General features: G+C 50.2%; 1 protein-coding gene across 1 annotated transcript in view; it reads left to right on the forward strand.

Moving 5' to 3' along the window:
- Positions 1–26,811, forward strand: part of AMBRA1 (autophagy and beclin 1 regulator 1) — a 171,499-nt gene that overhangs the window by 69,413 nt on the left and 75,275 nt on the right. Inside the window, 4 exon segments of the mRNA XM_029059290.1 lie at positions 4,457–4,543; positions 12,301–12,480; positions 23,993–24,073; positions 24,400–24,500. Of these exon segments, the coding sequence (XP_028915123.1) occupies positions 4,457–4,543; positions 12,301–12,480; positions 23,993–24,073; positions 24,400–24,500 (449 nt within the window).

Consider the following 26,811-nt stretch of genomic DNA (forward strand, 5'->3'; position numbering starts at 1 on the left):
CATGTTCAGATGTTACTGAAACCGATCCATGTTGCTCTCTTCCAACTGTGATCACGATCAAATGTTTTGGCCACATTTCTTTCCTTGGCTGAGCTAGATGTAGTTTTTCTGCTTCTCTGCTTTCCTCACCATTTAGGCGAGTGGATCCTTCTGGATGAAATTCACCGGTCTTTGTTCCACCATTTTCCTTCCCAGTTCTGGTGTGTGATTTGCCCATTATAACTAGGTGAAGAGTTGTTTCGTCAGCTTGTTCGCAGTCAATATTGAATCACTCTTCTCGGGTGAGATCGTCGAATACTCGGGTGACAGAAAAGAGCTTTAGTGAGCTTGCCCCCCACTTGACTCCGAGGCGAAGTGTCCGGGTTAAAATGAAAAGTAAAGAGGTTATGAATGAAGCGGTAATGAGAGTCGATTATAGACGCGTCTCCCGCTCCCCAGACCAAGAGGGGAAGGGGGAAGAGGCCCGCTTCGGTCAGTTTGCTTAACAGGCTTTGATCAGGATGTACAGATTCCTCAATCAGTGGTATTTATTGAGTATTTGTAGTACTCAGCACTTGTCAGAAGCAGCATGGCCTCGTGGCAGGAGCTCGGGCCCGGGATTCCGAGGACTGGGTTCTAATCGCGGCTCCGCCACCAGTCTGCCGTGTGACCCTGGGCACGTCGGTTCACTTCTCTGGGCCTCAGTTACCTCTTCCGGAAAACAGGGATTTGGACTGAGAGCCCTATGGGGAGCATGGACTGTGTCCAACCCGATTAGCTTGTACCCACCCCAAAGTGCTTAGTACAGTGCCCGGCACGTAGTGAGAGCTTAACAAATAACTTAGCGAATAAAAGTACAGCAGAGTTGGTAGCTGTGTTCCCTGTCCATAACGAGCGTCCGGTCTGGTGGATACTGGGAGCTGCGTGGGTATCGGTTGGAGAAAAAGATTCAGCTGCTCGGTCTCATCACTCGGGATTACACTGGAGACAGTTTCCCAGTGTAGAAAGTAAGGAATCAATTAGGCCAGCTTCCCTTCTTGATTTAAGCCTTACCGAGAGGGAAGAATTAGTGGAAGAGCTTAAGGCGATGGGAACAATCACAGAATGATTATATTCCATATCCATAGGGAAGGGAGAAGTCAGCAAGATAAAAATTTGTTTTCTTCGAGCTCATGTTCTCTAATAGGGTTGGGCCACCGGTGGGAAGGATTGGATTCGATGGAATGAAAGTCTTCAGAACTTAAAGGAATCCAAGGAGCCTGGCTGGTTTTTAGAAAGATAGCCATTCTGCTAGGTGAAAAAACCCACAAAAAACAACTACCACCCAGAGGAAGGCCCCGGGGGGGGGGGGGGGGGGGGTAGAGAGAAGCCACTCTGAACTTACTGCACTCTGAATGGCAATCGTGCATAGGGGCAAGATTAGAAAACCCAACCTGAAACCTGGCAGGAAGATGCAACCAGTGTGAGATATGAGAGTTAACATTCTTCACTTAAGTTGGGTGAAAGAGGAGGGCCGGGGGAGAGCGGATAACGGATAGCTGAAAAGACGGAGGCTTCTTATTGTCTGTTCCCCTTCCCCTCCGCCCCTCCCGTCTTGGCATAAGAGGTTGGCCAGCCAAGTCCCACTTGAGATGGAAAGTTGGAAAGCCAAACTAGGCTAGTGGAAGAAGGAATGAAAGGGTTGTTTTTTGGTTTTTTTTTTAAACCCGGATGTATTGGAGTCAGCTAGGGCCCGACGATGAGTGTGCTAGAATATCTGAGGACTTGGCAGATGCTACTGCAGATTTATTTTGGAGGAGCCCTGGAATACGGGAGCAATTTTAAAGGATTGGAAAAGTGCAAACTCCATAAAAGGGGGGAAATTTGTAATAATTACAATCAAGCGGATGCATCATCAGTACTTCGGAAGGTAGAACAAATGATCAAACAGTCAATTTACAGCTATCCAGAGGAGTTTAAGGTACTTTAAAGCCGCTAACCTGACCTTGGGAAAAGGCAGTCATGACGAATTTTAATTTCCTACGATGGTGACAGCTCCTAGATAAAAGAGAAGCAATAGATACCTATCTCGACTTCAATAAGGCTTTTGATTCCAGTCCCCATGACACCCTTCTTGTTAAACATACGGTCTTTGCTGTATTACTATTAGCGGGTACACAGTTGGATCAAGGGCGGTTGTCTGATTCATAGAGCTAGATTATGTATCGGGGTGTGAACCAAGAGAGTCGGTAGGGGAAACGGTCCTGTTTATTTTCTTTTTTTGATCCCCCACAGGAAGGCACGCTCATCAGGTGGTAGTAAATTTGGACGAGAAGAAGTTGGAAGGCATAAATTTTTAGGAAATCGGATGACTAGGGACAAACAGGATGAATAGGGCCGAATGCGAGTTAGGGCACTTAGGGATGAAAAGTAAACAACTGAAATGTGAGATGAAGTAAGTCTGGGTAGGCACGAATGCAGTCGGAAAAGAAAAATACCCGGAAGTCACAGTTGACCGGAAATTGAAGGAGTCGGCAATGCGGTGCCCTTGTTTTTAAAAAACAGTAAGTGGTATCGGCAAGTATCAGCCAGTTGTGTGACATGCAAGAGTCAGGAAGTGGTCTTTCCACTGTTTGTACCGGTCAGACTCTTAGTAGAGTTTGGTGTCCCGGAATTAGGGACAGTTCAGAGAAAAATAACAAAATGATTTCACAGAAGAGATAAGAACCAACCAAGTTGCACCAGGAGAGGATTAAGGAAGTAGGATGGTTTAGCCTTGAAGACCAAGGAGGGTGACAGTAACGACTAGGTTATTAACGGGCAGACTTAGAGGATTTTGAACAGGTGGCTTTCGATCCGATAATTTATTTCCCTTGTCCCCCGAGGATGAAACAAGGTGATGTGGGCTTAAGTAATATCAAGGGAAGTGGTGGTATCTAGATCCCTGGAGATCTTTAATCTATCCCCGCTGGTTTAGGTAATCACCTCCCCGATAAGATGATGTGAAGCCCACAGTAGAAGTTTGCCACCTCTCCTTCAGATTTCCTTTACAACCTTGGCCAATCTCTCTCTCCTTTCTTTCCTGTCCTGTACACCTTTCTGGGCCTCAGACTCAGCTTTGCCCCTCAGCTCACAGCTAGACCAGTAATAATAATAATAACGATAATGGCATTTGTTGAGCGCTTACTATGTGCGAAGCACCGTTCTAAGCGCTGGGGGAGCGGGTTACAAGGTGATCAGGTTGTCCCACGTGGCGCTCACAGTCTTAATCCCCATCTTGCAGATGAGGTAACTGAGGCACAGAGAAGTTAAGCGACTTGCCCACGGTCACCCAGCTGACAAGTGGCAGAGCCGGGATTAGAACCCGTGACCTCCGACTCCCAAGCCCGGGCTCTTTCCACTGCGCCACACTGCTTTCTCAAACGAACGCTGACCGATCGATCTCCTCGTCTCCAAAATTCCGTAGCTCAAACCGGGACAACTCACATTTCTAACCGACCCTTTCCCCTATAGCGGTTAGTTTGTGAGCCTAAAGGGGAGAAGGGTGAGGGTGTGAGATGGTTCCTTGAAAGAGAATAATTAGCAAGCAGCAGAATTGCAGCTGGCTCTGAGCTGGGCCGGGCAGTTTGCAAGCCAGTGTGGTAAAACCTGGGCGAGGGGGGGAGATGATGGGGGGAAAGTGAGCTGAAGTTGGCCAGCTGCAGCAATAAAGCAATCACTCTGCCTTTCACATGACTACCCCGTAACCCAGCCAGTTTTAATGAGAGCTAAATGGACTCTCTCATTTGGGAAAGATTGGCCAGTTATTCTCATTCTGCATCTTTGCCCGAGAACCTGGCAAAGAACAAGGCAACCGGTTCCCTGAAAGTCAGGGGAGCTCTAAATTGTCTTACCCCCACATTCCTTCCCGACTCCCCCGAGAGCCGAGAAATGCACCCAGAGGGGGATCTGAGGGGCTGCTCGGTGCTTGAGATGTTCTGTTTAAGGCTCCTAATGGGGCTTGAGAGGGCAGGGATCGTGTCTGTCATCTTGATTGTACTCTCCCCTCAGTGCTTAGTTCAGAACTCTCTGTGCAGTAGACTCTCAGTAAATACAGTCGCTTGATTTGTATGGCCGGGAGCTGCTGCCTGGGGGTGTTTTTTTTTCTTTTCTGAGAGGGGCAAAGGGGGACCAGAACACACAGAACAATCCTTACTCCTCCCAAGATGTTCGAGAGGGAAATGAGGCAAGTTGGTTGCTTCACCCACTCCAAACCCCTCCCGAGTCCGTAGGCGATGTCTGGATTTTCAGGCTCTGCCCGAAGCCTCCGTGGGGGAGTTCAGAGCTCAGGTCAGTTCCTGTAGCTGGAGGTCGGATGACTTTGGAGAAAGTGTACGGTGATCGAAATGCCGGTGATGCCAGAGAAACTTTCAAGGGGGGCAGAGCTGACTTGTCCCTCCCCCTCTTTACCAATGTGTGCCCTTTGACAGGGATCACCCTCTGTTTTTATCTCTGTTAGGAGGCTGCTGGAGTCTTCCCTCATTTCATTGTCCCGTTATGATGGAGCAGGGTCCCGGGAGCACCCAATCTACCCAGACCCAGCGAGGTAAGGACAAAGCGGAATCTCGTTTAGCTGGGGGGATTCCATAAGGCCGCTCTTTCAGAAATGGAGAGGGCGAGCCGACCGAACCTCTGCAGCGAAGCAGGTCTGAAAGACGAGCCCGGGAATTAGCCTACGGATTTCCAAAGTCTTTGGCGGGGCCCCTTTAATTCTCGGGCACTGGATGACCGCTTCAACTCACTGGCAGCGAGGAAGCCCTTCTGGCCAGCCCACACTGCCCTCTGGCCCCTCCAGCTCCCGCCAACACTTAGTCCAGCGTGCTGCATTTAGTGAGCATTCAATAGGCACCGTCGATCGATTGACCGATTTCTCTCCGCCATGGCTGCTGCTAGTCCAAGAAGAGCACCACCGGTGTTGGGAAGGGAGAGCGCTCGTTTGGAGGAGGGAGAGTTGCAGTCTCGAGGATGGGGAGTGAGCAGGGGGTGAGGGGCGCAACTTGGCCGGGAGGGTCCCCTCGGGCTTCCACGGTCCCGGGCCCACCGGAGCCATAAACCGATTAGAAGGATTTACTCGTGCCAAGTCACGGGAGACTTAGGGAAAGACCGGAGAAGTCCATGGGCAAAGGTACATGTGATCCTACTGCTAATCAGAGGGGTAGAGAGTGGCAAGGCCTGGCCACTTGCCATGGAACTGGACACCCTCCTTTAGCCTGTTGAGGAAGACGAGAAACAAATGAGAGTCATGAGATACACGGGGAAAGTGAGCAAAAAGCCAAATGATGTGTAGTCGTCCTCGAGGGAGGATTTAGGAAGTCAAAGGGTGGCAGACAAGCTCAGTCAGGTGGTGAACTGGGAGTATGAGCGGCGGGGGAAACGGAGCTAGAACGGGTCTTGTTAAAATACCGGCTTGACACTTTTATTGGAAAGTTCTTGAAAAGAAAGGCAAGTTGTACCCACCTTTTGGGAGAAGTACAATTTGACGTTTGTTACGAGAGCCGTTGAGTCAGACAGGTCCTAGTGTCCTGGGTCAGTTGGCTGTGTCCTGTCGTGAAGTCAGTACATTCCTTACCCGGGTTCCCGATGAGCATGAATCCCCTCTCCCCTCTCCCAAGGGCAGTATTCAGTCTAAAACCCTTCTCTGTGTCCAAGAGGTCGCTTGGATCCTTCCAGCCCAGCGTCTTTTGGGGCTCAAACTGTTGGTGTAACTGGGGGTGTTGCTGAGGGGAGGAGGACCGAAAGAAAGCAAGCGAGGAGTAAAATGAGAGTGTGGTGCTGAGACTCTTAAAAACTGGAAGGGAAAGAAAATGTCCGGGAGTCTTGCAGGGTGTTCCTTGGACTCTCAAAGTGGAGCTTTTCAGTGAAGCCGTTTTATATTGGAAATGGGTCGTTCCAGAGCAGCCGGGGGAGCCCGATCATTGGAGACGTTTAGGTGAGCTATGTCCCGGTGTCTCTCCTCTAACTGGGGAATTCTGCCGTAGCTCCAGCCGAAAGACAGAGTGGGATTCAGAGCTTTTCCAAGTTAGACTTTTTCTTCCTGGAAATGGCCGCTGCTTCTCAATGTGGTCTTCTGGGGAGCGGGGTCATTGCCATTCTTTGTGAAGGCAAAGGATGTGGAACTGGTCTTCTCTTCAAGTAGGATCTTCTTTCTGCTCTAACAGCCCTAAGAACTTGGAGAAAAAGACACCTTATCGCTGCCTGAGGAAGTTCTTGCCCTGGAGTTGGACTGCTGGGGAACAACAATAATAATAGTAATTTTGGTATTTGAGTGTTTTACTATAGGCCAAGCACTGTAGTAAAAGCCGGGGTAGATACAAGATGAGGTGGGACATGGGTATGTGGCTCACAGTCTAAGTAGGAGGAAAAATAGGTACTGAATCCCTGTTTTACTGATGTAGAAACTGAGGCCCGGAGAAGATAAGCAGCTTGCCCAAGGTCACTCAGGCAGGCAAGTGGTGGAGCCGGTTCCTCCGACTCCCAGGCCCGTGTTCTTTCTACCAAGTCATGTTTGCTGCCAAAGAGCATGAAGTAGCCTTCCCTCAAAGGTCAACTAGAATGTATTTTTGTGCCGTTTGAGGGCTGAGCACTGGAAATAAGATGCTAGTCAAACGAGTGAAAAAAGTAAAGATGGACAAATTGTTCATCTGATTCAGCGAAATATTGTTAGAGCCCACATCAGTTATGCAAAGGAATGTGTGGCTGGAGGTGAGGGGAAGGATCTCGCCACAGATAGGATCATCATCAGTGGTCTTCATTGAGCACTTAAGCGTGCAGAGCATCTTACCGAACTTTTGGGAGAGTGCAGTACAACAGAGATGGCAGACACGGTCCCCGCCCACAGCGAGCATCCAGACTAGAGGGGGACAGTCATTAATACAAGTGAATAATTTATAAGAGATCATTTGGAGATCGAAGCTCCACAACTTAGAACGTCCAACATGTGCCTCTGGTATTTAGGTTTCCTTTTCGGTTGCTCCTTTGCCAATAATCGGAGAAGCAGCGTGGCTCAGTGGAAAGAGCACGGGCTTTGGAGTCAGGGCTCATGAGTTCGAATCCCAGCTCTGCCACTTGTCGGCTGTGTGACTGTGGGCGAGTCACTTCACTTCTCTGTGCCTCAGTTCCCTCATCTGTAAAATGGGGATTAAGACTGGGAGCCCCACGTGGGACGACCTGATTCCCCTATGTCTACCCCAGCGCTTAGAACAGTGCTCGGCACATAGTAAGCGCTTAACAAATACCAACATTATTATTATTATTATTATTATTATTATTAATAATCCCGACCCGCTGGACCAGATTAAATCACCAGATCCTGCATCTTGTCCCGTAGACAAATCCTTGTTTACGAACATATTGTGGTCTCTGCAGTGGCGAGCTCATTATGGGCCGGGAACGTGTCTGCTTATGCTCCTGTATTGTACTCCCAAGCGCTTAGAACAGTGAGCATAATAATCACTCAATAAATCCTACTGATGGATTGTCTTTGGCCAGTGAATGAGGTGGGCAGGCAGGCAGAATTCCTCTAAGTTGCCAGGGTGGCTTGCCCTAATGGTCTCCAAGAGTGGGCTCTGCTCGGACTCTCCCGAGGCTAATATCCAGGTAGGTTTCAGCCCAGCTAAATGCAAGACATTTTGCCACAAGGTTCCATGTGGACAGGCTGTATTTAGGCAGTATTCATTTCCGTGGACTCAGGGACGGGAAATGAATGGGTCTCCCAGCATCTGGAGCACCAGAGAGACAGTCCTCTCCGGAATCACCAGTGACCAGCCCTTCTCACCACATCTAACCAACTACACTGCGCCACTTCCTTCTCCTGGAAACGCTGTCTAACCTTGGTTTTTCCAACCCAGTTCTCTCCTCGTTCTCCTCTTACTTCTCAGGCAGATGCTTTCACGGGCTCTTCCTCTGTCTCCACACATTAACTGTAGATGCCCCTCAAGACATTGTTCTGGGTCCCCTTCTCTTCTCAGATTACACTTCCTCTCTTGGGAATCTCACCTTTTTCATTTCCTCTTGCTTCCCAGACATCTCTACATGGATGTCCTGCCGGTACCTTAAGGTCACCGTCCAAAACTAAACTCCTCTTCTTGCCTCCCAAATCTTCCCCTCTACCTAATTTTCCCATCACAGTCGTCCCACCTCTCCAACCTATAACCGTGACGTTATCCTCAATTCCTTCCTGTCTTTCAGTCCTCCCATTGAGTCTCTCACCAATCCTGTCCATCCTTCACAACATTTCCAGGATCCAGGTTGAGAAGCAGCTTTGTCTAGCGATTAGAGCACGGGCCTGGGAGTCAGACAACCTAGGTTCTAATCCCAGCTCGGCCACTTGTCTGCTGTGTGACCTTGGGCAAGTCACTTAACTCTTCTGTGTCTCAGTTACTCCGTCTGTAAAGTGCGGTTTGAGACTGGGAGCCCTATGTGGGACGGGGACTGTGTCTAACCTGATTAGCTTATATCTACTCCAGCGCTTAATACCGTGCCTGACACATAGTAAGAACTTAACAGATGCTGTGGCAAAAAAAGTGTGTCCCTTCCTCTTCATCTCAACGACCTCCGTGTTTGCCTAGGCACCTGTCGTATCCGAGCGTGATCACTGCCACGGCCTCTTGGCTGATCCATCTCCCTGCCTCCAGTCTCTTCCCATCTCTGGTCCGTTGCTTACCCTGTTGGCTGGATCATTTTATAAGGCACTTTTCTGCACACATCTCCCCATTTGTCAAAAACCTCCAGGGGTTGCCCATTATTTCCTCATCAAGCAGAACCTCCGGTCTCATGGTCTTAAGGCACTGAGTCAGTCTCTCCCTCCTGCTTATCCTCTCTCTTCTCCCACTCCATCCAAGCTGGCACTCTCTGCTCCTCTAAAGCCAGTCTACTTACCGTGCCTCGTTCTCATTTCTCCCACTGCTGACCTCTTGCTCCGGCCTCCTCTCGCCCCCGGAACTCCGTCCCTTTCGCGTCTGAAAGGTCATAGCTCTCCTCATCTTCAAAGCCCTTTGGAAATCATATTTCCTTTAGGAGACCTTCTCTGCTTAATTCCTAATCTTACTTTATGTCCCCCAACTCACATCCCGGTAGCACATGTGTTCATAGCTTCTCTACTCTTTTCTGATTGTAATGACTTTAGCGTCTGTCTCATCCTCTGGATCGTGAGCTTCTCGAGGGCTGGGATCACATCTGATTCCGTCGTACTCTCCCAAGAGTTTGTCAGAGTGCTCTGTACATGGTAGATGCTCAGAAATACTGTTGATGGATTGAATACGTGTTACTGTTTGTGGCCTGGTTCCGTAAGTTCCTTGATACGAAGGTCATTTCTCATATAAGTCTACACATCTAAACCTTTGCTTCGTCCTTTTCCTTTTCTTCTAAATATTTAAGGCTTTGGATGTCGCTATTGCACACCTTAAATTTTTCTTTGCACTCAAAGCACAGAACAAATTGTATTTCTCTAGGTGGTGACCCAAACAAGCTTAGCCTCAGGACCAGCCAGACCCTGCCGACTTCTTGTTGGCTCAAGGTGACTCTCTGGTCATCTCCGCTCCAGGTCTGCCATCTTAATCCAAAACAGGTAGATTGGGCATTTTTCTGTTTTTAGACACATTCCCAAGGTGTGAAGTAGTAAGGAAGGCCACTTGTGGGTTGCATATAATTTGCACGTGTGCAAGGGGAAAAAAAAATATTGTACCCATTAAGATTATTAGTTGATTTTTTCTGTCTTCTCGTTCACCTAGTGCTGTACAGTGGAGTAGGGGGGTAAAAGAGGTATGGAGCAGGGGCGGGAGGAAATTGAAGATGGCCAGAAAGTGCTTAGTAACTCCTTGCCCCATCTTGGAAGACGCTGGATCAGGCCTGGGACTGCTCACAAGGTGGTTTCTTTCTAGAAAAGGCCCAGGGGAGGAAATGAAGGAAACCGACCGCCAGCATTTAGTTTGTTGTCTTTTCCTTCTGTTGTCTAGAGAGATTCTCTGTGCTATAGAGTACTCGATAGAGTGCAGTACAATAGAGTTGGTAGATATGCTTTCAGGAATTTTTTTTAACAGTATTTGTTTAAGCGCTTACTGTGTGCCAGACATTGTACTGAACGCTGGGGTGGATACAAGCAGTTCAGGTTGGACCCGGTCCCTGTTCCACGTGGGACTCAGTTTTAATCCCCGTGTTACAGATGAGGTAACCGAGGCACAGAGAAGTAAAGTGATTTGCCCAAGGTCTCGTAGCGGCTTCGGCTCCCGGATTAGAACCCGGGTCCTTCTGACTTCCAGGCCCATGCCGCTTCTCATACAGTCTAGCGTGTGGAGTATAAACTTCCCACACCCTCAGGCCGTGACTATAATAAGGAACTTGGGCGTCTCCTCTGTTCTTACCAAGTCCCTGTTTCTTTGCCAGCACCAAACACTAAGCACCAACAATTCCCGACATTAATGCCCAAGAGTGGCATGCCGGTCTGTAACGGAGAGCCTGGAGGATGTTCCATGTTCCATAGTTCAGCCTCCTTGTGGATCTTACCTCTGCCAGTGCCGCTGTTGTAGATCTTTGCTGTTTTCTTGAGCCACCTCCCACCCCACTCCCCCTATCCAGCTGTTCAGGCAGCAGCGACATTTGGACAGGAAGGGACCTAGGAGCGACAGCTCCAGAGGAAGGAGAGCAGCGCAAGCGACGGAAGAAGGCCTGTGGAACACTGGAACGCAAGAAACGTGACCGCTCTAGAGAATCGACAGCATCTTCTTTAACTTTGTGACATACAACAGAAGTCAGATGGGTGTTCTCTGCTCTGAAGGAAGCAAAGGCAGACCTATCTACTGGATCTGGCATGTTCCTTGCCCCCTGAAACTTCTCTTCTGGTCTTTCTCCCCAACCTCCCCTTAGCAGAAATGATTCTGCAGAAAAAGGGGAGTGACAGAATCCTCGCTGAATTCACATGAGAAGAGAGAAGCAGCATGGAAAGAGCACCGGACTGGGAATCGAAGAGACCGTGATTCAAGGCCCGATTGTGCCACTTGCTTGCTGTGTGACCTTGTACAAGTCACTGAACTTCTCTGGGCCTTGGTTTCCTTATTTGTAAAATGGGGATTAAATTTCTTTTCTCCCCCCCCCCCCCCCCCCCCCCACCTTAGATTGTGATCCCTGTGTGGGGCAGGGACTGGTTCCAATCTAATTACCTTGATTATCCCCCAGCACTAACGCCGCTTGGCACGTAAATGCTTAATAAATACTATTATTATTACCACTGCTCCTTGAATTCCTCCCCCCTGTATATTTTCTTCCTGCGGAATAATATGAAGGCCATAGAAATCCTTGAAGTGACTTGCTTTAAGAAATGAGAGCAAATTTTGTATGCATAAATAGGAGGGAAAATGTGGAACGGCATAATAATAATAATTATGGTATTTCTTAAGCTCTGTCTGTGTGCCAGGCACTGTTCTAAGCGCTGGAGTGGATACGAGGTAATTGGGTTGGACACAGTCCCTGTCCCACATAGGGCTCACAGCCTTAATCCCCATTTTACAAATGAGGGAATTGAGGCCCAGAGAAGTTAAGTGACCTGCCCAAGGTCACGAAGCAGACAAGTGGCGGAGCTGGGATTAGAAGCCATGACCTTCTAACTCCCAGGCCCGCGATCTATGCACTAGACCAGAGGAGAGCATTCTGTAGGGGAGGTGGTCTCTCAAAGACTTTTCAGGATCTCAAGATTGTGGAGTGTGGCCGGAGGCCCAGAAAAGGCAGAAAAGAGATTACCCTGGGTCCGCGGAGCACTTGCAAAACCAAAACCAATAGCGTCTCTTGCTTCCTCGGAGTGGCGACCGTAGTTATCGTGTTGTTTAATCAGACAAGCTGGTTGGAATGGAAGCTTAGGCTGGAGAGCAGTCCTACGCAATGAACCCACTGGCAACTGTCTTGTCTTATGCACTAGGTGCCGTCGGTCAAATCCAGAAGCGTAGGTGTCATGGCACGTTTTTCTTAATGGTATTTGTTAAGCACTTTCTACGTGCCAGGCACTGTACCAGACACCGGGCTAGATACAAGCTAATCAGGTCGGATACCGTCCGTGTCCCGTTTGGGGCTCCCAGTCTTATCCGCCATTTTACAGATGAGGAAACGAAGGCCCAGGAAAGTGACGCGACTTGCCCGTGGTCACAGAGCAGACAAGAGGCGAGCCGGGATTAGAACCCAGGTCCTCTGACTTCCAGGCCCAGGCTCTTTCCACTAGGCCACGCTACTTCCCGTAGTCGTAGTGCCCCTCTCTCAGGTTTCCTCATCGGGTTCCTCGGTGCGGATTTGTAGTGATGTGTCTTCCCCCTTTGCTCTCAGGTTATCTCCTGCTGCATACTATGCACAGAGGATGATCCAGTATCTTTCCCGGAGGGACAGCATTCGTCAGCGCTCCATGCGCTACCAACAGAACCGTCTCCGCTCTTCCACCTCCTCCTCTTCCTCAGAAAACCAGGGCCCATCAGTAGAGGGAAATGACTTGGAATTTGAGGACTTCGAGTAAGTACACTCCCAGATTGCCTATCTCCTCTACCTCCTTCCTCCGTTCCTGTCGCTCCCAAAAAGCTGTTGTTCGGGGGTAGCATCTATTCTTGGTCTGGTTCAACCTCTAAACCATTTTTTAAAAAAAAAAAAATCAGAATCGGAAGTGCCAGTGTTGTGAGCCGGTCTCCTCATTTCACGGGCACGATCAGTGCCAGGAATGGGGCGCAGTCTTCCTGGCTTTGACTCTGGAGGTGGAGGGGGTAAAGTCAGCCTGAAAGGAGCAGTCGGAAGTGGGAGATTTGGCAGAGGGAGGACAGAGACTGCCAACCCCAGCTCCATCCTTACCAGTGTTTGGAATTCCTTCTTTTGATCGAATTTGGCAGTGCAGGGTGCTGTCTCTTCCCAGAGCCTGAGCGGAGAGGGAGAGAGGAAATGTCAAAACATCGAGAATGAAGGATCCTGAACCTTTCAAACCAACTCCCTTTCATCAGACCCATTCTCTGAGGCTCCGCTTCCACCGCCACCAGATCCTCCCGACGGGCGGGTCGTGATTGGATCCTGCCAATACTGACTGCGGTGTTTGTGTGTGCAGTGGGCCAGGTTTGGTGTCGGAGGGTCACTTGCAGGCTGTTGAATTAGAGCTCACCGGCTCGACCGCTCTCTCTAGCATTCTCTTCCTCGGCGCTCTTGACCTCTCCAGCCATTATCCAGGCATTTCTTTCCATCTCGGAGCTAAGCGTTGAACAAGTTGGGCCTTTGGTTTTTGTTTTGATTCCTCAAAGCCCCATACAGGATGAGAGAGAAAACAGTGTCTCTGAGCCATTTTCCTTCTTCTCCTTCCCCAGGACTACCTGCTTAGAAAGGGAGTGAAAGATGAGCCAGGAGGGACCACAGGCTCCCCACCGTAGCTACTCTTTCTTCCCTTACGATTTTTTAAAAAAATGGTATTTGTTAAACGCTTACTGTGGGTCAAGCCCCGTTCCGAGCTCTGGGGTAGATACAATCGATGAGGTCGGATACGGTCCCTGTCCCGTAGGAGGGAGAACAGATGTCGAAACCACGTTTTTCAGTTCAGAAAACTGAGGCACAGGGAAGTTAAGTGACTTGCCCCCAGTCACCCCACAGGCAAGTGGCGGAGCCAGAACTAGAACCCAGGTCTTCTGACTCCCGGGCCCGTGCTCTTTCCACTAGGCCACGCTGCCTCCCCCCCTTCAGCAGATGTCTCTGTCAGAAGCAGTCCTGGCGCGGATAAAATTCCGGTGTCGATTCTTCACCGGAGAGGGGCTAAGACGTGGGAGTGGGAAGGGAGAGGTTTGGATCTCCGACCCCACTTCTCGGGATGGAGAGATTGGCTCTGTCCTCCACACTGCTTCAGCGGGTTCTCTGACCTTCCGTTTCGCCGTTGTCATCGTCATCTCTTCGAATTGACAGTTTTTCTCCAGGGGGGCTTGTCGTGTCCCTGGTTAGTAACGATCTGCCGATTTTCCCTAACACCCCTCCCCGAACCCTCCCCTTGATTGCCTGCCTTCCTCTGTGGGCTGATGAGGGCTGTAATCTGGTTTTTAATAGAAGCTCTGGATTAGTCACCATTCAACATTAGTCCAGATCTCTTAGTGAGCTGGTTGGGACCAGTTCACCCAACACCCTCTTTTTGCCATCCCCAGCCTCCTTCAGGTGTCCTAATTGAGAACGATCCCTTACTGTTCACTTCTCTTTTCAAGGCAGTTTGGAGACTGCTCTGAATTTTACAGGGGCTGGGGGCAGGGTGAGTTATCAGACCTGGACCGGGTGGACCGGGTCCTCTCCTCCTATTTTCTTTCCGTCAGTCAATCATTTGTATTTATTGAGCGCTTACTAAGCGCTTGGGAGAGTACAATATGAGACACATTCCCTGCCCACCACGAACTTAGAGTCTAGAGGGGGACACATATATTACTATAAATAAAGAAATTACAGATGTGTAGTTTCCCAAGCACATAGCACAGTGCTCTGGAACCAAGTGTGCGATAAATGCTTTTGATGATTGAAACGGAGAAAGTATAGCAGGTCATTGCAGCTTTCTCTTCTCCCCCACGCCCACCCTCCCCCTCTCCTTCCCCCCAGAGAGCAGCTTTGGAAGCTGAAGAAGCCGCAGGGCCTAGTGGATAGAGCCCTGGGCCCGGGAATCCGAAGGACCTGAATTCTGATCCTGGCTCTGCCCCTTATCTGCTGTGTGACCTTGGGCAAGTCACTTCACTTCCTCTGTGCCTCAGTTATCTCATCTGTAAAATGGGGATCGACTGTGAGGCCTCTGTGATCTGTGAGCCCTCTGTGGGACCTGGACTGTGTCCCACCTAGCTATCCAACTCAGTTCTTAGTATAGGACTTGGTGCATAGTAAGCACGTAACAAAAACCAGGGAAAAAAAAATCACTTGATACGGTGCTGTGGACCCAGAAGATGTGCAATAAATGCTTTTGATCAACTGAAGCAGGGAAAATATAGCAGATCATTTCAGCTTTCTCTTTTCAGGGCAGCCTTAGATGAAGAAGCATTGGGGCCCAGTGAAAGAGCCCAGGCCTGGGAGTCAGAGAACCTGGATTCTAATGCCAGTTCTGCCCCTTGCCTGCTGTGTGACCTTGGGCAAGTCACATGACTTCTCTGTGACAGTTTCCTCCTCTGTAAAATGAGGATTCAGTACCTGTTCTCCCATCTACTTAGACTGTGAGCCCTGTATGGGCAGGGACTGTCTCAGACCTGATTAAGCATCGTGGCTCGGTGGAAAGAATCCAGGCTTGGGAGTCAGAGGTCATGGGTTCTAAACCCGGCTCCGCTGCTTGTCAGTTGTGTGACCTTGGGCAAGTCACTTCACTTCCTCTGTGCCTCAGTTACCTCATCTGTAAAATGGGGGTGAAGACCGGGAGCCCTATGTGGGACAACCTGATCACCTTCTATCTACCCCAGCGCTTAGAACAGTGCTTGGCACATAGCACTTAACAAATACCAACATTATCATTATTATCATTATTATCATCTTGTGTCTCAGTACGGTGTTTTGCAAATAGTAAGTGCTTAAATATTATTATTACTAATAGTAATAACTCTTCAGGATTGCAGAACCACAACCTGCAGCACTTTCAGGAATAGACCGTAAGTGAGCCTTGGCAACATCTGCCATTCCAGTTCTGCCAGTGCAGCCTAAACAAGCTCTTTCCCCCCAAAAACAAACGAACAAAAACTTCGGATGAGGCTTTACATCTCACGTTGCGCTCAAACCCACGAATGCATGGATTTATCCTTTACCTCCAAACTATCCCCCAAAAAGAAGTTCAGCAAAATGCAGCGAATCATTTCTACACTTGCACTTTTCCCTGCCAACCCTCCCCTCCTTTGGATGAGACAGGCCATTGTTCTTGAGTTATATAAGCAGAATGAACCATGTTCAGGTGCTGAATTTGTATCAAGTCCAGCAGTTTCAGCCCCTTCGAAAGGGATTTGCCAGCAGAGTTAGGGTCTCGCCATATAACAGGACTCAGGAGACGACTCCAGGAAGAACGTTTTTGGAAGTCAGAGAACAGGAGGTTAAATTCTCTGCCCTCTTCAACCCCAGACCGATGTCCACATTTGTATGCCGAAATATTTTTTTGCCCTGAATTCCTGCCAGCCATCTCTCTCGTCCCTGTTAGTAGCGAGGAGCGGAATGCAGATCGTCAGCGTTGTCAAAGCCGGAATGGTCGATCTCCGGGATGGTTGACACACCTTCTCTCCCCTTAGCCCTTCAGGCGTTATTTCCTAAAGGCTTTCAAGAGGAGGGTAAACCTCCTGAGATTGCTGTCCGTTCCCCATTTCCCTGCCGGAATGTGGTTCGGAAAGGCCCAAGGGAGACTCCTCCCTTCCAGGCTTATTGCCCCTGCTGACCTTATTCTATTTATGCAACTCAGATGAAGTCTCTCGACCCTCTGTCATCATCTGTTTTTTGAATGGGGATCCCGAAGCCCGCAGAAGAATCCATTTGGGCTTCCATTTTAATTCTCTAGCACCAGTCTTCGTCCTCATTCCTCTTGGCAAGCTGCTCTGAATTAATTGTAAAACCAGAATCAGCCCCCTGCGGGAATCTTTCTTACCCAGCTTGTTAATGGAGAGGGGCTTTTTTCAAAAGCGGCTTTGCTTTCCAATACGAGGGACTCTCTGAGTGAAATTCTTTCTTATTGTGTCTCCAGGAGGAGCCTCAGGTCAGAGTGGCTACAGTTATCTCTGCCAGACACACGAGCTAGTTAATTATTTGCCACTTCTTGAAAACAGTTGCAAGTACAGAGAGCTAACAAAGCCCAGATTAATGTGAATGATTTTGTGGCCAGGCTTTGAGTTTCTCCCGATGGGGCTGGAAAGCATCTGAGTTGGAGTTATGATCTCTTTCCAGTCTAAGAGATGGGATTTCTGAGAGGAGCGACATGTCTTTTCTTAATCCGAAGCCCCTGGACTCTGGGCCTCTTCCACCCAGGCGTTCCCTGGGGTCAGGGATTGGTCACTGGTCTCCTGTTCAGAGAGAGCCGGGCCAGAATAACATTGTCAGGCCGTTTCTACAATCCAGCCCACCTCCCACAGCGCTGGGCAGATCTTTCCTGGCAACAAAAAGGTCATTAGCAGCCTCCTCTTTATTTTTCTGTATGGAACCTGCTGTCCTGGGTTCTTGCAGAAATTCAGAGCAAATTTCATTTGACCTAGTTCCCGCCCTCCAGGAACGTAAAGCCTCTGGGCTACGGGAGAGGCGGGTGGGGGGAGTCAAACAGAAGTAAATGACCGGAGAGTCAGCATCCAGGGGATTTGGGTTGTAGCTTCCAATCACAGATGTGACAGTTTATTTCGTGCATGACTTCAGGCTAGTCGCACCCATTCTCGCGGCACTTCGATCCTTCATCTAGAAAATGGAGGTGCGTGCCCTCCCCACTCCTAAATCCAGCCCTTTGCCTCAGTATTTGTTAAAAAAAAAATCTCCAGAAACCCGCCGACTCGTTGGTCATCGTCCTCCTCAATGTCGCTCGGTGTGTATTGTGCACCCACTGTGAATTCAGCGTAGCAGGGAGGACGTTCAGCCTGGGAGGAAATGGTACTGACGTATTCAGGGATGTTAAGATTGGGGAGCCCCACGGAGTGGGGACCCCTGAAGCAGGAGCTCTTCCCGTTACTTTTTCCATCAGGGAGCGTGCGTTCGGCTCCCGGCCCCGGGCTCCTCCCCTCAGATTCCCAGGGCCGGGAGAACTTTCTGTTGATCGTCACTGTGGGCAGGAGTGACTAATCCCAGTCAAAGAACTCGAGCGCAAAGAAGAAAGACAGCTGCTCCCATCTCAGGTTTTCTGACAGGCTCTTTATTAATTCACTTCTTCGGAAGGGAGCCGACATTTGATCTCTCACCAGGACGAGGTCCCAAGAAGCAGCACCTCACGCAGCTAGTCATCCCTTAGATTACAGACAGTGCAACTCTTAGGTTTGTTAAGCTTGAAGGGGCTCAGAGGAAAAGGCCCTCTGTGAATGTGGCATGTTGTCGCTGTTATCTTTAATGACTCAGTACTTACCAGGGTGGCCCGGAGCTAATTTTGAACTACTTAAGTTCTTAAACAGCCACCCAGAGCGATTCTAGGAGAAGCAGAGAGCAGGCTGGTTGCTGGTGCCTGCTGTCAGACAGCCTGGAGATGGAATTTTTCAGCCTGGGAAGGCGCTCACGGCAACCGTGAGAAGCCCAGTAAAGAAAAATTCAGGGAACTTTAGGTTTAGGAGTAGAGTCCAGTGTTGATGCCAGGTATGTACTGGGGATTCTCAATCTCCCGCAGAGCCGTGCCTGGCAACTTTTAGAAAAGTACTCCCCGAGGTGGCTCCTGGAAAAATCGGGAAGCTTGCATTTCCTCCTGTCTTCGGGACCTCCCTCCATGGTTGTCCCGCCAACACCTCAAACTCAAAACAGAACTCATCTTCAAATCCTGTCCTCCCCATGACTTTACCATCACTGAAGACACCAGCACCGCCCTCCCTGCCTCTCACATCTGTACCCTTGGGAGTGTCCTCGACTCATCTCTTTCGCTCAAGCCCCATTCTCAGCCCATCACCACACCTTGTCAGTGCAGCCCTCGCAGTATCTCTGGTATCCACCCTTTCCTCTCCATCCGAACGGGTACCTCGCTGAGTCAGGCATTCATATCCTGTCTTGACTTCTGTGTGAGACTCTTGACTTATTCCCTGCCTCCTGTCTTTCTCCACCCCAATCCGTACGGCTCTCTGCTGCCCGGATCACTTTTCGAAAAACTCCTCAGTCCACGTCTTCCCACTCCTCAAAAACCTCCGATGGTCGCCTAGCCATCTCCACATCAAACAGAAACTCCTTATCATTGGCCATAAGGCAGTCAGCCTGCTCTCCCCATCCTTCCATTCTTTGGTCATCTGCTACTCCAACCCAGTCCTCCCTCTCTACTCCTCTAATGCCAACCTACGTTATGCCCCTTGATCTCATCTGTCTCGTCCCTGGTCCCTTGTCTGCGTCCTCCCTTGGGCCTGGAACTTCCTCCCCCTTCACATCTGACAGACCACTGCTCTCCCCACCTTGAGAGTCCTCCTGAAATCACACCTCCGGAAGACCCTTCGTGACTAAGCCCTCATCTCCTCTACTTTCCCTCCCTTCTGCATTGCTTATATGCTTGGATCTGCACCACCGCAGCACATGATATTCACCCACCCTTGGCATGTATTAACATATACTTACGCTCTGCCGTTTCCTCTATCTCATTTATTTTAATGTCCGTCTCCCCCTCTGGTCTGCAAGCTCACTCTGGGCAGGGACTCCGTACCAACCCTGTTGTATTGTAGCCTCCCAGACGCTCAATAAATAGCCCTGATAGATTGAATCAGAAAGGGAGGTGATGGGGGTGGTGAGCTGTTTCTGAATGGATGGGAAGAAAAAGGTTAAGGACAGAAAAACTCAAGAAAGAGCAGCATTACTTTTAAAGAGTATAGACTGCTGCAGTTTCATCCGATCTCTGCAAATAAAGTGAAAAGAGGGAACCGCGGCCAAATGGTTGTTTTCAGCAACCTTCGCTTACCCGCATGCCAAGCTAGAGAAAGATTGAGGCTCCCTGCCATCTAGAAGAGACTCACCCATGTTGCGAGGAGCCCCTTGTGAAGGAAAATGCCTTGACGAGTGCCTTTCTCTGAAGAATTCCAGGCCTTTCGAGTTATCTGCTTAAGCCTTTCCAGGTGGAGAGGGAGCTGATAGCAGAATGCTCCATTTACAGATCCAGCCCAGAGCTTTCCGAGGGATTTCACCAATCTCAGTCAGCAAACCGGCACGGGTTTAGGGATACAAGGTGGGGCTTATGACCTGTAGGTTGTTTGCGGGGGCACGGAAGGCCGGGGTTAGTTAGTTCTTGGCCGTTTATGGGGTTTGCCATCTCTGCCGCCTCTTGTACCGATCTCATTGATTAAGAGCCAAACGAGCCATTTGTAAGCGAGGAGCGACGACAACCCAACGGTCTGGTCAGAATGTGGCCAGCAGCTCCTAGGTTTATTTCTCCATTCCTTTAAATTATAGTCTCTCACTGAAGCAATTAGTCCCAGATGCCGTGAAGGAGAGCCGCTGCTGTGCTCTCCCTTATCCTGAAGATGAATCTTCCCGTACGACTCACTCGTCGCAAAGGCTTGATTGTCTGAAGGGCATTTTTTCTATCGTAACTTCTCTTTTTTTTTTTTCCTAACCTCCCTTTCCCTAATGCCCCTCTGAGAGGTAATCAGAGTTGTGCTCTGTTCAGCAGCTGGGAAAACCATTAATGACCCAGCTAGCTCCTCTCCTGCTGGCTTAAGGTAATTTGCGCTGGTAAATGGATGAGAGTTTTGTGGGTGTTTCCCTGCCAGTGACCGCCAGTGAGAGGGGATCACATTTGGGCTCTGAGAAGGGGGAGATGGATGTCAGTCTTGCCCCCCTACCCACACCGTCTCTGTCCCCATTCACCCGAAAAGGGCCGGGCCTACTCTGTTTTTGAGACAGTGATGGGCAAGCGAAGTTTAAATTATTTTGTCTGGGACCAACCTCGCCCCTTTAGACTCTAAGCTTGTTGTGGGCAGGGAATGTGTCTGTCTGTTGCTGTGTTGTACTCTCCCAAGCACTTAGTACAGTGCTCTGCACCCAGTAAATGCTCAATAAATATGATTGACTGTGCAGAGTAATAGTACAAATATAATACTGCCCCTGTTAGGGGTAGTCAGTTGTACTGAGTACTTACTGTGTGCGAAACACTGTACTAAGCACTTGGAAGAGTTCACTATAACCGAGTTGGTAGACGCGGTCCCTGCCCTCAACAGAGCACATTTCACAAGGATCTGGTGATCCAAACTCCTGGTTTTCTTTGGCTTTTCTTGTGATTTGGCTCTCCCACTCCTCAGTCCTCCCTGTCGACTGAGAGGGAAATAATATTTCATTATTGTTGCTAATAATAGTAATAAGAAGAATAATTATGGTACTTAAGCACTTACCACGTGCCAGGCACCGTACTAAGCTCTGGGTGGATACAAGCAAATCGGATTGGACACAGCCCCTGTCCCACTTGGGGCTCACAGTCTTAACCTCCATTTTACAGATGAGGTAACTGAGGCACAGAGAAGTGAAGTGACTTGCCCGAGACTACACAGCAGACAGGTGGTGGAGCCGGGATTGGAACCCATGACCTTCTGATTCCCAGGCCCATGCTCTATCGACTACACCCTGGTCCTGTCCCTTCCCACTGCAGATCCCCCTCCAACTTGTCCCCGCGTGTGATTCCATCCCCTGTCCCACTGGCCCTTTGTTTGCTAAATGTCTCCTAGCCAGTGAGCGGGAGAGGTTATGATTCAGATGACACAGTTTGCTTCTCTTCTTCCCCAGGTTAGGTCTCCTCTGAGGGAGGAAACGTGTGTTTGTGTTTATGCGTGTATTTTTCTTTTATCCCTGGGTAATCAGCTCACCGTTCCAGATCTCTTTCTGCTATTTCTCCATCCTTGCTGGGAGTTCTCAACACTCCCCAATTGAAAGTCTTCTGTTCATTTTGTTAGGATGCAATTTATCCTCTTCTTCCCCTTCATAGGCAAGGGTGTTTGATTGCTCAAACACACCGATTTTGCGGGTACCTGACAAACACCTCCACTCAGGCAGTGCATAATGTTCAGTAGTACTTGGCCTTTGTTTATTGGCCCTCGTTAGGTTTTCGGTCCCGACACCGCTTATACCCAGGCCAGTTAGGGTTGTTATTTTCTATTTATATTGTACTTTCCCTGTGGCAAGCTCAAAGCACTGTTCAGCCATTTTCTGCCAAGGATAATTATCATCTTAGAGCTAGAGAAACTGAGTCCCAGTTGCAGCTTGAAGTTTGCAAAACAAAGCACAGGTGGAATCAGGAGCCCTGGCCAAGTGCTGGCATCCAACCCAGCGGTTTTCCCACCCCGCTACTCTTACATCCCTAGATATTTGACCCACAGAGGACAACTTCTCGAGAAGAGAGGTAGATGCAAAGAGACAGTTGTTTTGCAGGTGCTCTGCTATGTTTGGTTTCTGCCACGAAGCAAGTGAAGAGCAGGGAGAGAGCAACTCATCTCTCCAGAAAGGGAGAGCAGGGGCCTGGGCCAATATCCCTGCCGTTTCATCTCTCTCACTCGCTTCTCTGTCCCCGCCCTATTCCCTTACTGTTTCAAAAAAGCGAACAAACGATCTGAGACGGTCGCAGACCTGGTGAGGGGGTAAAGTGAATGCAGCCACACCAGCCCAACCTCTGGGTACCTCGGAGCTCCGAAGATCTGGTGGCGGGGAGACGGGAGCAGTTGTTTCTGCATTTGGTCCGCCCAGATTATTTCCTTGTTCTTTTTAATCCCGCTGTAGAGGCACTATCACAAGATTTCTAGAGGCACCTGCTGGGCCCAGTGTGATTGAAATACTGCTCGCTTCCTCTCTGCTGAAAGCAACTCCAAATGCTTTTATGTTTTGGACCTAAAGGGCGACGGGTAACCGTTTTTGTCTGGCCCTCTCTCGAGGAAATAGCCGGTCCGGTTTGCAGGCTCCTTAATTGGTTTCAGGCTATGAATTCTGAAAAGCTGTTGTCTCAAGAGTAAGTTTGCCGGCTTTCCGGCACAATGGCTCTCTCCAGCTGTTCTGTCTCCGTTCCCTGTTTCCTTGCCTCCTCAGACTCCGCAGGGCTTAACCAGTTGGAAAAGGAAAACAACTCCGCCTCTCTGGCTAGAAAGCAAAGGCCGAGTATGCAGACTCTTTAATGGTCAGGTTCCCGATGCGCTCGATATTGATCTGCCTCTTAATGGTCTGGTGGCAGCTGTACGGAGAAACGGGAGTCATGGCCTTTTTCCCTTACCGTCCTCCGAAGCCCTCATTGGTCCCCTTTAAAGTCAGAGGGTCCCGAGCCAGCAGCTGGAGTCCCACCGGCGGGACTCAGGAGGAAGAACCTAGGTCTTCCCCATTCAAGCCGCCTCGGGGACTCAAGTTGATTCCACAGAGTTGGTTGAGCAGCTAATGATTCAGTTCGGCTTAATGTCTCGAGGGATGCGAGGGAACCGTTCGGCTCACTTGCGGCCGCCAGTCAGAGCTCTGGGTACAAGGCTCAGAACTCTATAGATGGCCCCGGAGCCGAAAACGGCTCCACCTTCCCAGCCCGGAATCGGAATTAAACAATTCGAGAAATGGCGAAGTATTATTTTAAAAAGGCCCTCTAGGCCTCCTCTTGTTTCTCTTCTCAGATCGAGGTTTTCCGGTCTACTGAAAATCTCCTGTCAGCCTACTCTAGTTTTTCAGTTTCTGAGTGGAAGGCATCGCGTCCCCTCCTCTCCGTGTTGCTTCCTTCTTCCTCTTCTCCCTCAAGTTCAACCCAAGGTTCTAAACGGCCAGTCATCTTAGGGCCTCATCTGTAAAATGGGGATTAAGACTGTGAGCCTCACGTGGGACAACCTGATGACCCTGTATCTCCCCCAGCGCTTAGAACAGTGCTCTGCACATAGTAAGTGCTTAACAAATGCCAACATCATTATTATTATTATTATTATTATTATTGTTAGGGTGCCAGGCGGCAGGGGAGTTTGGCAGGTGACTTTGCCCCTCTCTTCCCCCCTCCCCCCACATCAAGACGTCTCGAAGAGAAATGGCTTGCAGCTTGTATTCCAGAAATGGGTAGGAGTAGTGTCAATCCCCTGGCACTTGGCTGAATATTCAAAAGGTACAAGGTCCGGACGGCCTCTCAGCTACCGGAAGGCACCTCCTCTCTCCTTCTGAGGAGGTTCACTGTAACAGGTTTGTTTACTCAGAGTTGGGAAAGTGCTTGGAAATCGCAGTGACACTCTCCCAGACCACAGAATTTACATGACCCTTACCGCGGTGGAGCAGGGAGAGTGAAGTGCCGGTGCCTGACGTGTTTGGGATACTCTCCTGAGCTGAAGCGTGCCCTCTGGGCCAAGGGACGTCGTCGTGGCGGATTTCTTTCGGGGCTGAGCAGTTGCTTTACGGATCTCCTCATGTATCGTGTTGTCCTCCTCTTCAGGGACAACGGCGACAGGTCCAGGCACAGAGCCCCACGGAACGCCCGGATGTCCGCACCTTCCCTCGGCCGCTTCGTTCCCAGGTAAGACCGCCGGTCGTGCGGAAGACTTGGGCAAGGGGAGGCTGGGTCAGTGTACCGGTTCCTGGCCTTCTGAACTGGCGTGCATTGAGCAGTTTAATGCCTTAGCGAGTTGTCTACTGCCTGGCAATCTGCTCTCAGCCCCACTTGATGATGAGCGAGCTGCTCTTCCAGGAATTGGCAGGAGGCCAGTTGCTCTGTTGTGGACATTCAGGGCAAGGGAGGAGCCCTGGGCAAGAGGGGAAGCCCAAAAGATAAAGCCAGTGGGTCCCACTGGCTCGGGGGGGACTCAGCGAGAACGCGTTTCATACTGTGACTTTCCTCTACAGGCGTTTCCTACTGCCGGAGTACTTGCCTTATGCCGGGATTTTCCATGAACGTGGGCAGCCTGGCTTGGCCACTCACTCATCCGTTAACAGGGTCCTGGCAGGTAAGGGGATGTCTTGGTGGGAGAGGGAGTCGAGCGGTCAGCGGCTGTGTCCAGCCCCTGCCTGTGAACCAAGCCGCAGAACGGAGAGAGCCTGAGAACGTCAGGCTTGTAGGGAAGAGTAAAACCTGCTCTTTGACTCTGATTTGAAAGCCCTGCTCCCTCCCCACCTAACCCTCCCCGCTTTTGAAACCTCAAATTGACTGTTTCATAATGTACCGATTAGATTCCTGGCCAGGCTTCTAATCAAATAAGGTATCTTGTTCACGTAATGGTTGGTGAAATGCTCACGAGGCATATCCTGTGACTCAATTAGGAGTTTAATGCTCCCGTCTTTAACCCTCCACCGCTGCCAGCACACACGGCTTCGAGGTGCTGCGGAGCCTTCCGGGGAAGGAGGAAGGGCGGGGACCCGCAGAGCCGACGTGGACGGGCATCGCCGGGTAGGAAATGGAGTCGGTGGAACCAAGGTCAGGCCGTAGAAAGCCTGGATTGCTTGGGTCCGGTCCCCGGCCACGTAGCAACATGTGATAAGTACATGAGGTCTGACGGAGACACGGCTTCCCGGGTTGCTGCTCCCACCGTTAACCGCCCCAGAGCGGTTTCCCTCCCAGCGGAGGCCAGAAACTCCTAGAGGTCGAGTTCTTCCGGTTTTTCGCTGGTTGGGTTTCGCTGGTCGCCAAAGCGTGAGCCCCCAGTAGATCTCCAGGGCTAGTCTAGCAGCGCTGAAGGCTACCTGCTTTTCTTCCAACACAATTACAGTTCGGTCATTTTGTGTTCTGTCTGAACGGAGGATTGTATGCTGCCTCAGATTTCCTCTCCAGGTGTGTAACTGGTCTAAAGAGCCCCAAATCCTAGAAACTTCGGTCCAGCCGGCAAGGGGCATTCGCCCGTCCGGCAACAAGGGGCCGGGCAAGGTGCCTCTTCTGGGTCGCCTTCAGCTGCCTGGTTCGAAGAACCTCATCCATCAGTCAGTCATGTTTATTGAGCGCTTACTGTGTGCAGAGCACCGTACTAAGCGCTTGGGAGAGCACCTCTTAAGACAGAGCATCGGCAAACCGCTCGTCTCCGGGCAACGCAACGCTCTGTTTCCTCCAAGGGTTGCTAGTCAACGCTCACCAGGTGGAGCGTTTCGGCCACTCTGTCCCGGCGGCCCGACCATCTCTGACTCCAGGTCTCCCCCACCGTGTCTGGAATCTGATTTGGAATCAGACAGATCCGGGCCCCCATTCCTCCGGCGTGTGGTTTACGTATGATATTTGGCTGACGGCACGTGGAAGTTCCTCACTGGCAGATAATCACTTGCTGCCAGGCAACACTGCAGAGTTCCTTTCCACCCTCCTTTGTTCCAGACATCTGCCTTCACCGCCCCACACAGCACCTCCTGCTCCTCTACTGTGGGCAAATCTATATTTCCTTGGCATTTAGCTTTTTCGAGCAGCTGCTGTTGGGTTTTTTTTCCTTCCTCGCCTCCAGTGACTCCTTCCCCCCATTTCCTGTTCTCCTCCTCCTCTTCCTTCTTTTCCTCCTCTCCCCTCGGAGGTCGGGCAGAGTCGAAGCCGATTTCGGCGTATCGAACGCCGTCCTCGGCAGGTTGGGACTTAAGCGGTTGGTTGATGTGTGCAGCTGTGACATCTACTGAGAAAAAGATCCCTTCAGCAAAACCAACAAGATCCCTCCAGCGAGAGAAGGTCTAGCAGACAGACTCCCGCCACCCTCTCTTTTTTTTTGGCAGTGAGTGAGCGAGTAGGCAGTAACTTTTGATCCCAGACTGTCTCGTGAGGTCCAAGCTACCGTGCGTCAATTTAGTACCCAGAGGACATGTCTCCAGAAGATTCCTCTTTTGCAGGTGCTTCCGGTTCGGCCTGCTGCCCCTTGACTCTGCAGCTGGTCTCCTCCTCTCTCAAGTGCCTTTGTGAAATCGTTCTATGGGGAGTCTAGCCTTCTCTCCCCGACTCCCTAGTCGGGGGGAAGGAGAACTCTCTAGAGTCGGACACACGGGCTTGGATTGTTGGATGGAATTTGGCTCGTTCCAGGTACTGCCATTCGGTCACAACTGTAGCCAGCTGTAACCCGTCTGACATGATGGTTAGAAAATTCCAAAGTCATAGGTCGAGGGAGGAGGGTTCAGAAGATGGAAATATCCTGTGCCGGGGAGGCAGACGGGCTTTCAGAGAAAGCCGGAATAGGGCGGTCCTTTTCCTCTGAAACCGTTGTGCCCTCGTGCAGGCGGTGTTTCCCAAGTGAATACGAAATTGGACTTTTTAACAGTGATCCTGGGGCTCCCTGAAAAGTAAAATCCCATTAAACCATT

The sequence above is a fragment of the Ornithorhynchus anatinus genome, chromosome 3 (assembly GCF_004115215.2).
Source record: "Ornithorhynchus anatinus isolate Pmale09 chromosome 3, mOrnAna1.pri.v4, whole genome shotgun sequence".
NCBI classification, from domain to species: domain Eukaryota; kingdom Metazoa; phylum Chordata; class Mammalia; order Monotremata; family Ornithorhynchidae; genus Ornithorhynchus; species Ornithorhynchus anatinus.